The following is a 14,751-nucleotide window of genomic DNA, read 5'->3' as shown; positions in this document are numbered from 1 at the left end:
CCAGCGGGGTTTGTGCCTAGATAAACCCAACAATAGTTATTTAGACCAACTAGTAAATGAAGAGAAAATGTGTGTATACAACTGATGCCAAAGCAGTTTCTAGCGTACTCTCCATCTCTGGACTCTGGTGGAGACAAGAATACATTTAACTAAACATCTTATAGTTTTGGACAAATAATTTAGGGACCTCCCACTGGACACTTATATTTTACAATTTAAGAAATAATAATAAAATTAAAATAAAATAAAATAAAATAATAAAAAAAATATATTTTTTTAAAATAAAAAAATTTAATTAAAAAAACAAACAAACATCTTTTACACCAATACTTGTAAACCTACATTCAGTCAACTTTATTAGGTACAGCTGTACAATCGTTTTCAATTGCACCATATTTTTCAGTTCAATTTCTGTGGAAGAAAATGAATAAAAGTAAATCAAACAGTGCCTGAAGTACACAACGCCTCGAGAGGTTCTTCTGATTTTGTAGCTGATTTTTTTTAATCAGCTCACTGTAAAGGTTTTTCACTCTATTGTGCTGTTCTTTGAAATATTCATTTTACTAGGCCAGCAGTTGTTAAGATGTTTTTTTCTCCACAGTCAGCCCCTCTAAAAAGCTGGTGGTGCAATAAAATACATAATAAAATTAGGGATATATCACTTTATTTAAATCAGCCTTAGATATCGGCATTCCCACAGCCATACCCCTCCTAACCCTAACCCACACACCACAATTGAGAAATCTGCTAATGAATCATGACCTCATCACTTCCGGTGGTATTGTCTTCAAATATTCTGAGATGTATATGCTGTCCTTTGTTATATCCTACAGTATCCTACATTGGTACTTCCACAGTTTAGTATTCAGCCTGTCCTCTTCTCTCCATCCATCTTTTCATGCAGTTGCTGATCTTTGCTGTCCAGTTTGTGTACCACTCTAAATGCCTCTAGGAACTCAGTGAAGTCTATACTGCCATCCTTATTAAAGTCAATACTCCGGGCCAGGTCATCAATGGCACTGTCGTCGATGGCAACTCCCAAGTGAGCGCTAAAAAGACGCCAAGTTTGACGAAACTCCTCAATGGAAATCAGACCTACAGGTTAAAACAAACATCACTCACGTACAAGTCAGTTTTGGCTTATTTGAAACATTATCTCGAAAAAGATTTTTTGCTTTTTATTTACCTGAATGATCTTTGTCTATGATGTTGAATATTATCTCAATGTCTGTCCTGTATCTGAACAGAGTTTCAGCCAAATTTGAAGTGACCTGAAAGATAAAAAACAGGAGTCCTTCCAGCTGTGTTTAACAGCAGCAGTGCTGGGAATATGTACTGCGAAGCTAGAAGTAACTGTACCACTGGGGGCAAAATCCCTCCTCGCAGATACAAGTTCGACATTGTAGACAAAAGAACAGGATCAGGAGTAAAATGGACTCGTTTTAAAAGTGCAAATGAGAAAGAACTGCTATGTAAAAAAAAAAATGCTGTGAAGAGCCTTTCGATAATCTGGATGTTTGTGACTGGAGTATTGTATAATAAGACAAAGGGATGTTTATATTAAGCGTATAACTTCAGATGAAAACAGGGTTTTCCTTCATCTCCTTTTTCCTTTAAGGTCATTTCTCGAGCGAATGTACATGTTTCTTTTGTACCCCTTTGTTTCTGACCTGCGGCAGAGGAATGCCTGGTCCCATATCCTCGAAGCAGGACTGATACTCCAGGCTGCCATCTGGTGCCAGACGGGCTAAGTGTGGACGAAGCGTCCTCCACGGCAGGTCCAGTCTCAGTACAGACTCCAGAACCAGAGCCCACTCGCAGACCGACACACGACCTGAAGCAAGGCGTGTGCAAATGTAAAAACTCTCCAAGTCAGCCTGGGAATCAAACCTGAATATTAAAACAACATGACATTTATAAGAAAATGGAGTGAGAAGAGAGCACCTGTGTTATTCTGGTCGTACTGCTGGAAGCCGGCCATCAGCTCGGAGCGGTGAGCGAACAGCTTCTCCTTTAAGGCTCTGAGAGCAGAGCCCTCAGCGGCTCGCACTCTGCAGACACAAACGTTAACCTAGACCAACCTTTCTTACACATTTAATAGAATTATAAAATTATGCACAAGATTTTGTCATGATTAGTTTCAGTGCTACTACCCTGAGCATTGCTTCATCGCCCCCACAGTACACACAGACAAACCAGACACCCATGTTACCTCTGTGTCAGAGTAAGTTTGCGAGTAGTCCGGCTGACTTGGTACTGGTAGAAGCGGGGCACCAGCTCTCGCCCCAGTTTGACATAGGCTCCTCGGTTGCTTCCCTCCTCGTAATAATTGGATGCAGAGAAGATGGTGATCACCTACAATATGGAAATAGACTCAACAAGGCAAAACCTTTAGACAGTGAACAACCTTTTTTAGAATTTTTCAGAATTTCTTTTTTAATTTGTTGGAATTTCAATGTACTTTATTTGAAATTATAATGTAATTATATTTACCTACAAATACCTAAAGGTAGGCACACTAGAATAAGAGGTAACAAGTCAGTGCTAATGTTGATGCTCATGATGAATGTTTTATTATTCAACTGTCCTTATACTTTTCCAATATAAATGAAATGACTGTTCCGCCTTAAAATTCTCAGGCCTATGTGACCTTATGATGGAGCCAGAGTTAAGCCACTCCATAACACGGCTGGTTCCCCTAAATTGTACAATGTAAGATGGGAAAATACTGTTTGTTTTTCAGCAAAATTAAAGAAATGATGCAGTACAAAATTACTTTAGAAGTACTTAAAATGACAAACAGTCCTTTCCTGTACTATATCTAGAATTTAGGCACAACTAAAATTACTTATGCACTACTTAAATGTAATTACATTGTAATTATTGCTTCTTTAATATAAAATACCTTACGTTATACAAAGTTTAAAGTTCCTCATGCGCCATTTAAAATTACTTAGACATTCATTATAATTATTTAAAGAGTACTTATATTTGCTTAGAGTATAATTATTTCTTTAATTTGTGTAAAAATATTACTTATTATCCTCTTACCCGAGGGTACCTACACTTAACTGTAATTATAATTACAGTGAAATTCCATTTAATTACAGGGGAATTAAGCCCTTAGTCTTGGCTGTATTTTAAAGTGTTAGTGAGACTTTTAAATGAAATGATTGCACCTTGTGTACCTTTCCATTGTGACAGAACTCGTATCCTTCTTGTTTGCACTCATGTGAGCGGATGAGCAGCTGGAGTCCGTGTTGGAGCAGTAGTCTCTGGGTGACGTCAGGGCCAAAGTAGCAGCCGCCACCTCTAAAGGTGTTGGGACTGCAGCCATCTTGGATTTTAGGGTCACTCCACAATATATCCACTATCTGCTCCAGAGTAAAGCAGATGAAAGTGTTGACCAAGGCAAAGAAGGAGCTCATCAAATGAGCGGATTATTAAACAGTGTTAATGTGTTCTCTGCTCCTCTCACCTGCTTCCATTCCTGCTCATGCTGCGAAGGTGACGGGAGGGGAACGGAGGACAGAGAGTCCAGGAAAGGCACTTGGAGGACGTTAACAGAGTAAGGCATGCAAGGAGAAGATGGAAAAGCATGCGGGGAGAGGCAGGATGGGGTTCGAGGAGAGCAGAGTGAAGAGGATGACGAGGAAGACGAGGAGGAGGAAGAGGTGGAGGCGGCACTGTCTTGTCGGCTGAGCCTGCATCGCTTCTTCCTAGAGAAAAAACAAATGGCGGTAGAAAAGAGGCCCTGTAGCTGCTAACAGGAGCTAACTGCACATGGACCTTACTACATGAAAACACATGTGAGTGTCTGTGGGCTGCGGTCACACCTCGTGTTGGGTGTCCTTTGGTTCTTGTTTTGACTGCGACTGCTGCTGGGACGAGAGCTGTCTGTGGATCTCGTTCTTTTGGTCTGTCTGCAGGACTGACTGATGTCCAGGTGCTCCAAACTGCACCTGGGAAATCTCAGGGCTGATTTTACCTACAAGAGGAAGGAATGGGAGGTAGCAGTGAGGTGGAAACAACGTGCTGACAAACAGCAAAATGTGAAGACAGAAAAGTAACATAAGAAAAGGGTGGAAAAAAAAGGTATATACACATCTTTAGTGCAGTGCTTAGCAAGTACTAAAGGAGTATTTTAATGTAAAAAATAAACAAATAAATCAATAAAATCCTCCTTAATGATAACTTTCATACATATTAAAGCATTCTCTGAAATACCTGTGATGACCATTCATGCTCTGTGCTTTCTGCATTTTAAGAGAATAAATGCAATAATTTATTCAAATACAATTTTATTTTTGTGTCATTTTCTTTCAAAACCAAGAGTCCATCATTGAAAATAAAAACAAATAATAAATAATAATAAAACAATAAAATAGCATAGGTACAGGACAGAGTGTTGAAGGTTGCCATATTAGAAGCATTTAAACATCTTTTTGCAATTGTCTGAGACACGCCAGAAGAAAAGCTCTGTGAAACGGAAACTTCGTGAACGTCACCTGAGCACCAAACAGTGAAGCAAAGTCAAACTACTCTGTATTGGTCCTGCAAAATAAGGTGAACCCTCACAAATAGTTTCTCTTAATGTGCATGAATTTCCTACTTTTTTAACCCTTCTGCTGGAAACCTGGCCTCCGGTTTGCTGCTTCATTATTCAGCTAATCCTACCGTGAAACACTGCAATGTCACAGAAACCTTCAAAATTTGTCAGGCTAAATATATATATATTTTTTTATCAAGCAGGAGTCCATTAATCGGACTTTGAGTAGCAATCTTGAATGCAGATTGATACCATAATAAAAGCCCACAAACTGGGGTTAAGGTGGGCTGGAAGTGTCTGGAAAGGCACTGAGGCACTTTAGATTAATGAGCAATTAAATGTGTCTGCTTACACCATCAACACATCCCTTTTTACCTCTCATCTCTGTGATGTGTTCAAGGTGCAGATGTGACTATAGTTTGTTCATGATGGCCTAATTCAGAATCTAATCAGTGCTATAGAGGAGTGAGCATAAACAGAGTAATCATGCAGGGAATTTCAAATGCAACTTTTCAAACAGTTTAACAAACACACAAACAGGTGAACTTTACAATGATGCTGTATGTTGGACTGCAAAGCACACTTTGCTTTTGTTTTCAGTGTTTCATCAAGGACACCAGATTTATGGTGCTGATTAGATTCACTCACCAAATTCCACTTTTTTTTAACTTCTACTTTTTACCAGCTTTATGTTGTCTAGGGGTTGGAAATCAGCCAACCAGCTCACAAACATCTGCTTAGGTCTTAATGAATTCAGTTGGCTAAATCCACAAGGAGCAGTGAATATTGGAACAGCAGCAGAGGCCAGCTGATTATAGGTAGCATACAAATAAAATTTAACTAGAGCTTATGTGACTGATATCTATCATACACATCACACACAGAATCACACTACTCAGGGTTTAGCATCTTGCTTAAGGATGCTTCGGCACACAGACCGGAGGAGTCCGGGATCGATCTGCTACCTTTCCAGTGGGTAAAAGTCCCATTTCACCACCTGAGCCACAGCCACCCCTACTGAGAAGTAGGGAAAGTGATGCCTTTCTCCACACCGCACTCCGACACCCAACCTTAGGGTCTCCCCACCTGCCAAATCCCATTTTAACCCCTATTCACACAGTAGCAGACCTAGAAAGAAGCTACTCGAATAACTTGTCAATAACTGAGCCTTGCAGCTGTTACCGAGAAGCTGCTGAACCAACTCTACAACATGTCTCGATATGCGTCTCAGGAATCGGACTCCTGTTGCTGGATAAAACTACAAACCACTTTTTTCCACGCTGCACACAGCAACATTGTTGTGTGGTGGGTATGAGTGTGTCAGCATGTAAAAAGTTGTTTTTTCTGACCCCTGGTGGCCAAAGCTGATTGATTCCGCTGACCTTGTGTCTCTCTATGGAGCTCAGGAAGTCTAAGTCAGTCTGGTCTGAAATCCCTCCGTGAACAATCAGAATCTTTCCGTCTATAACTGTTGCGATGGGCAGGAGGCTGAAAACATCCTGAAACAGCTGAAGGATCTCACGGCCATGAGTCTGCAAACAGGCGAGAACAGTAATTTAAAATAAAAATCAGCTGTGACAGTCACCAAGCTGCAAAGTGCTTACTGAGTTGTGGACATAAAATCAGACTGACGGCATGAATTTGGACTTCACCTTGTACTTCTGCATGACTTCCTTTGTGAACCCGTATCTGGAAAACGAAAACCACAAACCTTTAAACCCTGATACTCTATTCTCCTCGTGTTTGTGGTGAACCTAGACAGGTAACTATTTTTCACTTCACCCTTTTCTAAACTTGCCTGAGGTTCATTATGTGGTCTTCATGGTTTCCTCGGTTCAGGTGCATGTAGTCTGGGTAAAGCAAAAGGAAGGCAAACAGCAGGATAACCACTTCAACTGACTTTTTTCCACGGTCCACAAAGTCCCCATTAAACACGTACAGTGTCTCTGCAGAGGGAAGGCCATTCTGAGAAAAACAAAAACATGAAAACAGTCAGACCTTCAGCTTTTACTTATTTAACCATCTGAGGTTTGTTGTCATAGAAACCCCCCCCTGCAATGACCCTACAGTCTAAAAAATGACTGATGCGTCTCAGTTAGTTGTTCTTTGCTCTCTGACGGGCAGAAGAATTTATTAAAAAGATAAAAATTACATATAGTGACTGCTTAGGGTTTAACTGCAGACGGTCTTTTATTTATAAAATATCTACATGAAATCTGATATTGCTATGAGGTAGAGGATGCACGAATTATGCTTAAGAAAGCTGTTGTACGGGCAGCCTCACCTTATAAAATATAAGTAGTAAGTCATCAAGTCGCCCGTGCAGATCACCTGTACCAAAAGAAAAAAGTCACTGCAATCAAGAAACTGAAGTCCTGTTGCTTTATGGGTTTACAGAAGTGGTCTAAAACTCCCTAATCATTAGGAAGCTCCACCTCAGCCTTATGAGTGTGTGTTTTCATTTTTGTTACTCAAGTATTCTTGAGTTTAATGACATGCAAAGGTAGGAGGAGGAAAGCTGTGCAAGAGGAGTCAAGTGGCTGATCAGTGTGCAAATAAGTAGGACTTACCTTTCTTGGGAAGCTGCCAGTAAGATACAATCAACTGTTTTTAAACAACACCATCTCTCATTTAAAAACTACAGAGATCATTCATTTGGTCTGTGCTTCACTGATATTAAAATAGATATTTTTTTATTGTCCTCAAAACGTATAATTTTGAATCTTAAATTAACAAGAGACACTGAGACCCACCACATATAGTGATCTCTTTGTAGTAGGATGTCGACAAGTGGACTATGTTTGGCATCTGTTTGAGGAGCTTTTTGGTCTCATACAGCAGCTGGAGAACATATCTGGCATGGAGAGTCTGTGTGGAAAAAAGCAGTGAGCACCCCAAATCCAAACCACCAGACAATCAGATGTTTAAGAGACAAAGTGAAAGGCTCATATTTGGTACCTGCTGATCCTTAAACGCACTCAGGAGCGCATTTGTATCAGCGACGGAGAGAGGAAAGGATAGTCTAGGTCCGGTGTAGGACTCTGGAACATGGATCAAGTTGTAGCAGGTTTCTCTGTCTAACCATGGGTCCACCACCGGATCCAGCAGCTGGGAGATCAAGTCTGAAACGCAATTTACATATCATATAATTTATTTAAAATGAAAGCTAGATGTTCACAAACATGAAATCTTATCTTTCTCAAGAAAAAAATGAGTAAATGGTATATATCTTGTACCTTTTCCTCTATCCTCACCTTTACATCCTTTAAATCAAAAACAGGAATGCGCAATATTTGGTTATATGAAAAAATTATATAACAGCTTAAAAAACCTCAGCTATCAATCCTGGTAAATCCACTGTTGTTAATGCCAGCTCACGAGAGATGATGGCTTAGCTGATGCCCTTCTAAGCACCCCAGTGCAAAATGTTTTCTAGGTGGCACCTTTTAACCTGCTTTAACACGACTATAGGTGCAGCACATCTGCAAGCTGCTTTGCAACCCACCCACCACACAGCTCTTCTTTTTCTGACTTAATCAATGATAAGCTTGTCATCAACAATTTCTATATTGTCTGTACTGGGAGTGTATTGTTGCTTTTTCCCCTCTCTCTTGTAGTCTTAAACTACAAAAATCTCATATACAGGTGCTATACTATAATCTTATATACAGGAAATATAGGATATACTAAATATTCTTCTCATATTTGAGACCTCACTGAAGTTTCAAATATAAGAACAAATCCCGACAGCCTTTAAATTATGCAAACAAGCAGTGCTGGGACAGATGTCTACCCAGAGGCCCATATCCCTCTCCTATTGTGTTATTTCCTCTATAGTGTCTCTGACAAACAAATATAAAAACACAGATCCTGTACGTAGTAAACCGAGACAGCAGAGTCTGGCCTCTTTGCATCCCTTATGTAGACTTAACGTAAAACCCATGAAGAGGATGTTCAGGAGATGATGAGCAAAAAAAGGGTTTCCCTGAGGATTAGCTTGTCAATGAAACATTATGCTTTTGAGCTGGAAGAGCGGGTCAATACACACTTAAGCCACAGCTGTTTCAGTGCACCACACCGACACATTGGCCTCCGCATTCACAGTAGTTGCTAAGCAACAGGGTATACGCAATGGGTTTCCTCGTCTAGATCAAAATATCTAAAGTACAGTGGCATAACAAACAAAATGGTGTTAATTTAAACAACGGGGGTGTTGGAAAAGTTAAAAAGAACAATCATTAAACACCAACTGATAAGAAAACGAATGTTTCTTAAAATGAGGCACATTTATTTAGCTGCTACAGTGTGATAAGTTTGTCGTTTCTGCATACATTAATACCCAGTGAGACCCTGTCTACATAGCAGGACTAGGAAATTATATTTTATTTCAAAAGGAAGCAAACATTACTTCAGCAGTTCCAAATATTATAGGCAAAAATCTAAGTTTTAGACATGCAAAATAATAATAATAATAATAATAATAATAATAATAATAATAATAATACACCCTTTTACGCTGTAGATATGAGAATTTTCTCCCCTAACCTGGCCCATTCCCATTCAGCTGAGTGAAGTTGTCCAGCATGAAAGTGAAGAAACTAGAGAGCTGAAAAACCAAAAAGAAACGCATGTTTAAGCTTTATGATACTTCTGAAATTTGCAAAATAGATGCCTGTAGTGAGAGACACCTGTAGCTGGTCTTGTTCCCCGGCGTATTCAATAGACTGAAAGATGTTCCAAGTGTACCTGCGTCTCATCTCAAGACGGGCCATGTAGCGCCGGTACCATCGCTGGATCAAAACAGCTGCCTTCATAGCTGCAACAAAATGTTGTATTTTTTATTTACAGGCTAAACATGTGAGAAAATACCGGCCACTCTATTAGGTACGCCTCTTCAACTGCTCATTAACACAAATATCTAATCAACCAATCAAATAGCAGCAACTTAGTGCATTTAGGTCAAGATGACCTGATGAAGTTCAAACTGAGCATCACAATAGAGAAGAGAGGTGATGTAAGTAACATGGCATGGGTGTTGGTGACAGATGGGCTGGTTTGAATATTTAAGAAACTGCTGATCTCTGGGTGATGCCAAAGCTCCGAGGACAATGGCCAGACTGCTTTGAGCTGATAGGATGGCAACAGTAACTCAAATAACCACTGGTTACAATCGAAGTATGGAGAAGAGCATCTCTGAAATAAACGGGCTACAGGTGGCATTCCTGTCAGTTAGGAACAGGAAACTGAGGCTACGATTCAAGGATCACAAAAATTGTATGATAGCAACATGCTACATGCTGAAACATTCAAATTGTAGGGCTAAAATTAGTACCCTTGTGATGGCTGCTTCCAGGAAGACAACGCACCATACCACAATGCTCAAATCCCAGCTCCCTTGGGATGTGGTGGAACAGAAATGTCACATCATGGATGTGTAGCAGATGAATCTGCAGGTACTGTGTGATGCTATCATCTCAGTATGGATCAAATCTCTGAGCAATGTTTCCAGCACCTTGTTAAATCTATGGCATGAAGAACTAAGGCAGTTCTGTGGGCAAAAGGCGTACCTAATAAAGTGCCCAGTGAGTGTAAGTAGTAGCAAACAAAGATGAAAACAGATGAAAATGAAAACGTCTTTTTTAGCTGTCTCCATCTCACCCCATCCCTAGCATCGTCCTCCGTCACACCAACCCTCTGGATGTCCTCCTTCACTACACACATGACCCTTCTGTGGTCTTCCTCTTTCCTACTGCCTGGCAGCTCCATACTCAACTTTATCCAATATATCCACCATCCCTCCTATGAACATGTCTGAACTATCTCATCCTCGCCTCTAACCTTGTCTCTACTCAACCTGAGCTGTCCCTCTGATGTACTCATTTCTAATCTTGTCCGTTCTTGTCACTCTTAATAAAAATTTTAGCATCTTCAACTTTGCCATGTCCAGTTCTACCTCCTGTCATTTTGTCAGCACCACCATCTCCAAACCATACATCATAGCAGGCCACAAATCACTCCTGACATTGTGCGCAGTCCATTGCTCTGCATGGCTAAACCCAAATATTTAAACTTGTGCGTCTTTACTACCTGTACTCCTTGCAGCTTCACTGTTACACCTTTCTTCCTCTCATTCACACACGTATTGTCTTGCTTCTACCTACTTCCCCTCTTCTTCTCTTCTCTCCAGTGCCTCCATTGCTCCAGGCTCCACCTGCTCCCTCCTCTCATTATAGATCATAATGTCAGTGAACATCATAGTGTATGCAGACTCCTGTCTGAGCTTCATCTCTCAGCCAGTCCATCACCGCTTTGAACAAAAAGGGGCTCAGAGCTGACTGCTGATATAATCCCACCCCTACCTTGAACCCTTGTGTCACTCCTACTCCACATCTCACCGTCCTCACATACTTCTCTGCCTCTCCTTACTTCCTCATACAGTCCCTCTCTAGATCCACAAAGAGAAAGTGAAGCTCCTTCTGACCTCCCCATACATCTCCACCAGCACACTCAAAGCAAACATCCCATTTGTAGCGCTCACTCATAGCGTGAAACCATACTACTGCTAAACCTTGCTTCAACAACTCATACCTCAGATGCCTATGACTCTTCAGCTGTTATTTACCCATTGTTTTCTTTTTAGTTCTACAGAACTCCACAGGCCACAGGAATCCTCCGTTACTCTTGCAAAATGTAAAAATGCAGACAGACAAGCACACAAACACAGATATACATGCCACATGAGTAAAAGCCTGGCAGTTAAGGATGAGCGGGGTCTTACTCAGAGCCGGGCTGGGAGTCTTAACTGGTTCATCTGCATGAAGGGAAAACTACAATTCAGCGAGAAAACGTGAAACGTGTAATTCAATAAAACTGTGTGAAAATGAGCACACACACACACACACACGATATGAGAGATAACAAGACACAAGGGAGGTCGTGTGCAACAATGGGATTGGGAAAACTAAGCAAATTAAACAAGCTTCTGGGAGCAGCAGCACTCATTAAAGAGAAGAAAAGACAGACTGCAAAGGAGGGAAAGCATCATCTGTCAAAATCAGAGGCACATTTACTGCAGCAAAAAAATAGCTATCATCACCTTGCTGCAGCAGAACAGGTTAGTAACTTACTAAAGCATAGCATTACAAAATGCCTTTGCATAAACACAAGCATTCAGTAACACCTGGAGTACACCCTGCAATTTAGGTGAACTGACTGCAGTCATTTTTTAATAAGGGGCAACTGTATGTGTCTGATGTGTAATCATTTATTAAACTATCTTGTACTCGAGTAACAGGAAATAAGTCTCTGTAAGGGCCCAGAAACAGTAGAGGTGGGCGGATCCATTAAAAAAATATATTGATATTATCACATATCCGTATTGGTACAAGCACGATGGGATCGATACTTTGCTTTAATCTTCTTTGTTCAGTATGTAGCTCACTGAATTATGTTAATCATTTGCTAAGTCGCTGCTTTTCCCTACATAAGCTCTTTATAAGTTAAAAGTATCGGTATTGGTAACATTGGCAGTGTATTTACTTAGTATCGGATCTATACCAACATTTGCAGTATTACACAGCACGAATAAATATGCTGTTTAACATCACATGAGCTTTGCTTTCCAATTAGTGTTTAACACCTATGGCGTGTTTTGTGTGTGTGACGTCTTTGCATGTGGGTTTTTGCCACCTTTCACAGGAGGAACAAATCTCTCTAGGGACAGTATATACACCAATATCCAGTGTACTCCAGCATTAAACCATCTACACATGCTTACCCTGCTCCAGTGTTTCCCCTTGCTTTTCTGTGGCGACAGAGGTGCCACATCCCATGATGGCTAACAGAGAGGGTCCAGAAGGGCTCACATTAGCCGCTTCTTCCAAAGCTGTTTGGTGGCATTTGGTGACATGACACTGATTGATATGAGAACGTGCTCCCTTTATAGAGACACATCGTTAAAGCAGTACTCGATTATCACGTTGCCTTCAATGTATTCAAACAGTGCAGGATTAACTTCAACTTACAAAAATAAAACAATACAAAAAAAAAAAAAAAAAAAAAGACAGTAAGAATTATCCTGCTAGTTAATCGAGTCAAATCATACCAAAATAAAATAAAAACGCTGCTCACTGTCTTACTGTGCGTTACCTTTTAGGACAGCATCGTATTCCAACGAGGTGTTTGTTTGGCAAAAATCATCAGTTCAAACCTACCTGTAGCTCTTATCCGCGCGACAGGGTCATGCAGTTCATTCATACCAATAATAATAAAATACGGTTGCGCTCTATATTGCCTTATTAGCTTATGGAATCGATTTGAGCGTAAAAACGGGTCGATATGAGGACTCTGGAGCGTTTCCGGAGCAGCTCTACATGCAACAGGAGCTACTGGTGCAGGAGGAGAGCTCACAGGAGAGGCGGAGGCATCAGCTGGAGTGAAACCTCAACCCGGGAGGGGCCGGTGTTTGACGAGTGGGAAGTCTCGTTTTTCCTTTGACAGCGTTTTAAGTTTTCAGATGCAGTTTAATTAGCTTGTTAACCAAGTATAATAAGAAAACAGTGTGTATTCTTACTTCTGTCCTCCTGAGAAAAAAAACAAACCAAAAAAACAAACTCAAAATAGTCTGGTTTTCATCCTAGTTATGACAAGAGAGCTTTTATTTGGGGGCAGCCTGGAAAAATCCTCCCACACCCCAAGACACATTTGCACTTAAGGTCATGCCACACCATTTCCACAGGGTTAAGGTCATGACTTCGCCATTTCAAAGGATGGAAATTTCCTTTTAAGTTTACTGATGTTTGAACCATATTGTTGAATCATCCAGCCTCTCCTGAAACTTCAGATTGGACTGAGAAAGCAGCTGTAAAAACCTACTTCAGTGTTTCTAAGCCACTTCAGTGTGAGGATGTTCATACAAAACAGTATCATTTTGTTTTTGTAGTCAGTGATCCTGAAGCCCGTTAACACTGATAGTGTTATAGTGATCTCGCCACATACCACAGGGTGAGCAACTCCAGGCCTCGAGGGCCGGTGTCCTGCAGGTTTTAGATCTCACCCTGGGTCAACACACCTGAATCAAATGATGTGTTCATTACCAGGCCTCTGGAGAACTTCAAGACATGTTGAGGAGGTCATTTAGCCATTTGGATCAGCTGTGTTGGATCAAGGACACACCTAAAGCCTGGAGTTGCCCACCCCTGACATACCACATTTCCAACCATAAATCTGAGCGTACACACTTCCTGTCAGTCCTAGTCTTTCATCTACCAGCTATTAGGGTTAATTACCTAATAGTTTTACTTCAATAAAGAGGCAAAGATTAAAATAAACCCTTTAATAATAAAAAATAAAATTTTGGTATAAAGTCTATATCTTCATGCAGCAGCTCGTGCATGAATCCTCCATTGTACATGTGCAATAGCAGCACTGAGCTCTCTCCGAGTGATGACTTTCAACCTGTTTGACTTGGACAGCCGAGAAGCCTCTAAGCCTACAAGCCTGAGCAGGACTGGTCTGGGGACACCATGCCTCCTGGTCAGAAACTCAGGACTTCTCAGTCCAACAGGACTAACCTGCAGAAGAAGAATACCATGAAAGAAGTGCATGTGAAACCAGTCCTTCATCACATAATAACAGAACATGTACAGGCCAGACAATTACAGTGTGCATTCTGACCTCTTTATGAGCTCTGTAGATGAGAGTGGAGTAAGTATGAATCCTCTTTTTGGTGCGTGGAGGGATCCTACGCGTTGCATGAACAGCCGCCTTCATGTTTGCTGTGTCAAGTTCCTAGAAGGGGAAAAAATGTCATGAAGAGAAATCACCTAGTGAAACATGCAGAATCTTTTTTATAAGGCCACTGGTGAAAGCAAAAGGGCGCACAGGGAGTGAAACTCGTGCTCTAATCAGCACAAATTGGAAACAGCTTTGCTTGATTAGGCTTAATTACTTTTACCCACCTGGCTTTAAAACCCTCAGTGGGAGGAGGGAGAAACGCCACGCTCAAACAAACACAGGAACAGGACACTCGCTTATTTTGTTTTTAAAAGTTGCTTCTGATGATAATTATCCACGTGCTTGTCACCTGCAGCATTTCAAATCCACTCAAAAACAAAATAACTAAATAACATGAAAGAAAATAGATCTATAAGCAATATATACAATGCATGCATTCATTTTATGTTTATGAGAGACTTTTACCT

General features: G+C 40.7%; 1 protein-coding gene across 1 annotated transcript; it reads right to left on the bottom strand.

Annotated features, from left to right (window-relative positions):
* Positions 1-865: 865 nt before the first annotated feature.
* Positions 866-12,493, bottom strand: ppef1 (protein phosphatase, EF-hand calcium binding domain 1). Its single transcript, XM_035905805.2, has 18 exons — positions 12,327-12,493; positions 11,328-11,360; positions 9,238-9,365; positions 9,095-9,155; positions 7,508-7,671; positions 7,303-7,417; positions 6,834-6,880; positions 6,348-6,514; positions 6,202-6,238; positions 5,932-6,081; positions 3,837-3,988; positions 3,479-3,719; positions 3,189-3,374; positions 2,213-2,355; positions 1,945-2,051; positions 1,671-1,834; positions 1,187-1,271; positions 866-1,095 (listed from the first exon to the last, which is right to left on the bottom strand). The coding sequence occupies exons 1-18, from the start codon at positions 12,379-12,381 to the stop codon at positions 866-868; spliced, it is 2,265 nt and encodes a 754-aa protein (XP_035761698.2). The 5' UTR covers positions 12,382-12,493.
* Between the last annotated feature and the right edge of the window lie 2,258 nt (positions 12,494-14,751).

This window comes from Neolamprologus brichardi, chromosome 1 (assembly GCF_056152115.1).
Source record: "Neolamprologus brichardi isolate AB-2024 chromosome 1, ASM5615211v1, whole genome shotgun sequence".
Classification (NCBI taxonomy): domain Eukaryota; kingdom Metazoa; phylum Chordata; class Actinopteri; order Cichliformes; family Cichlidae; genus Neolamprologus; species Neolamprologus brichardi.
Note: the sequence above shows the minus strand (reverse complement) of the source record. Positions and strands in the feature narration are given on the sequence as shown.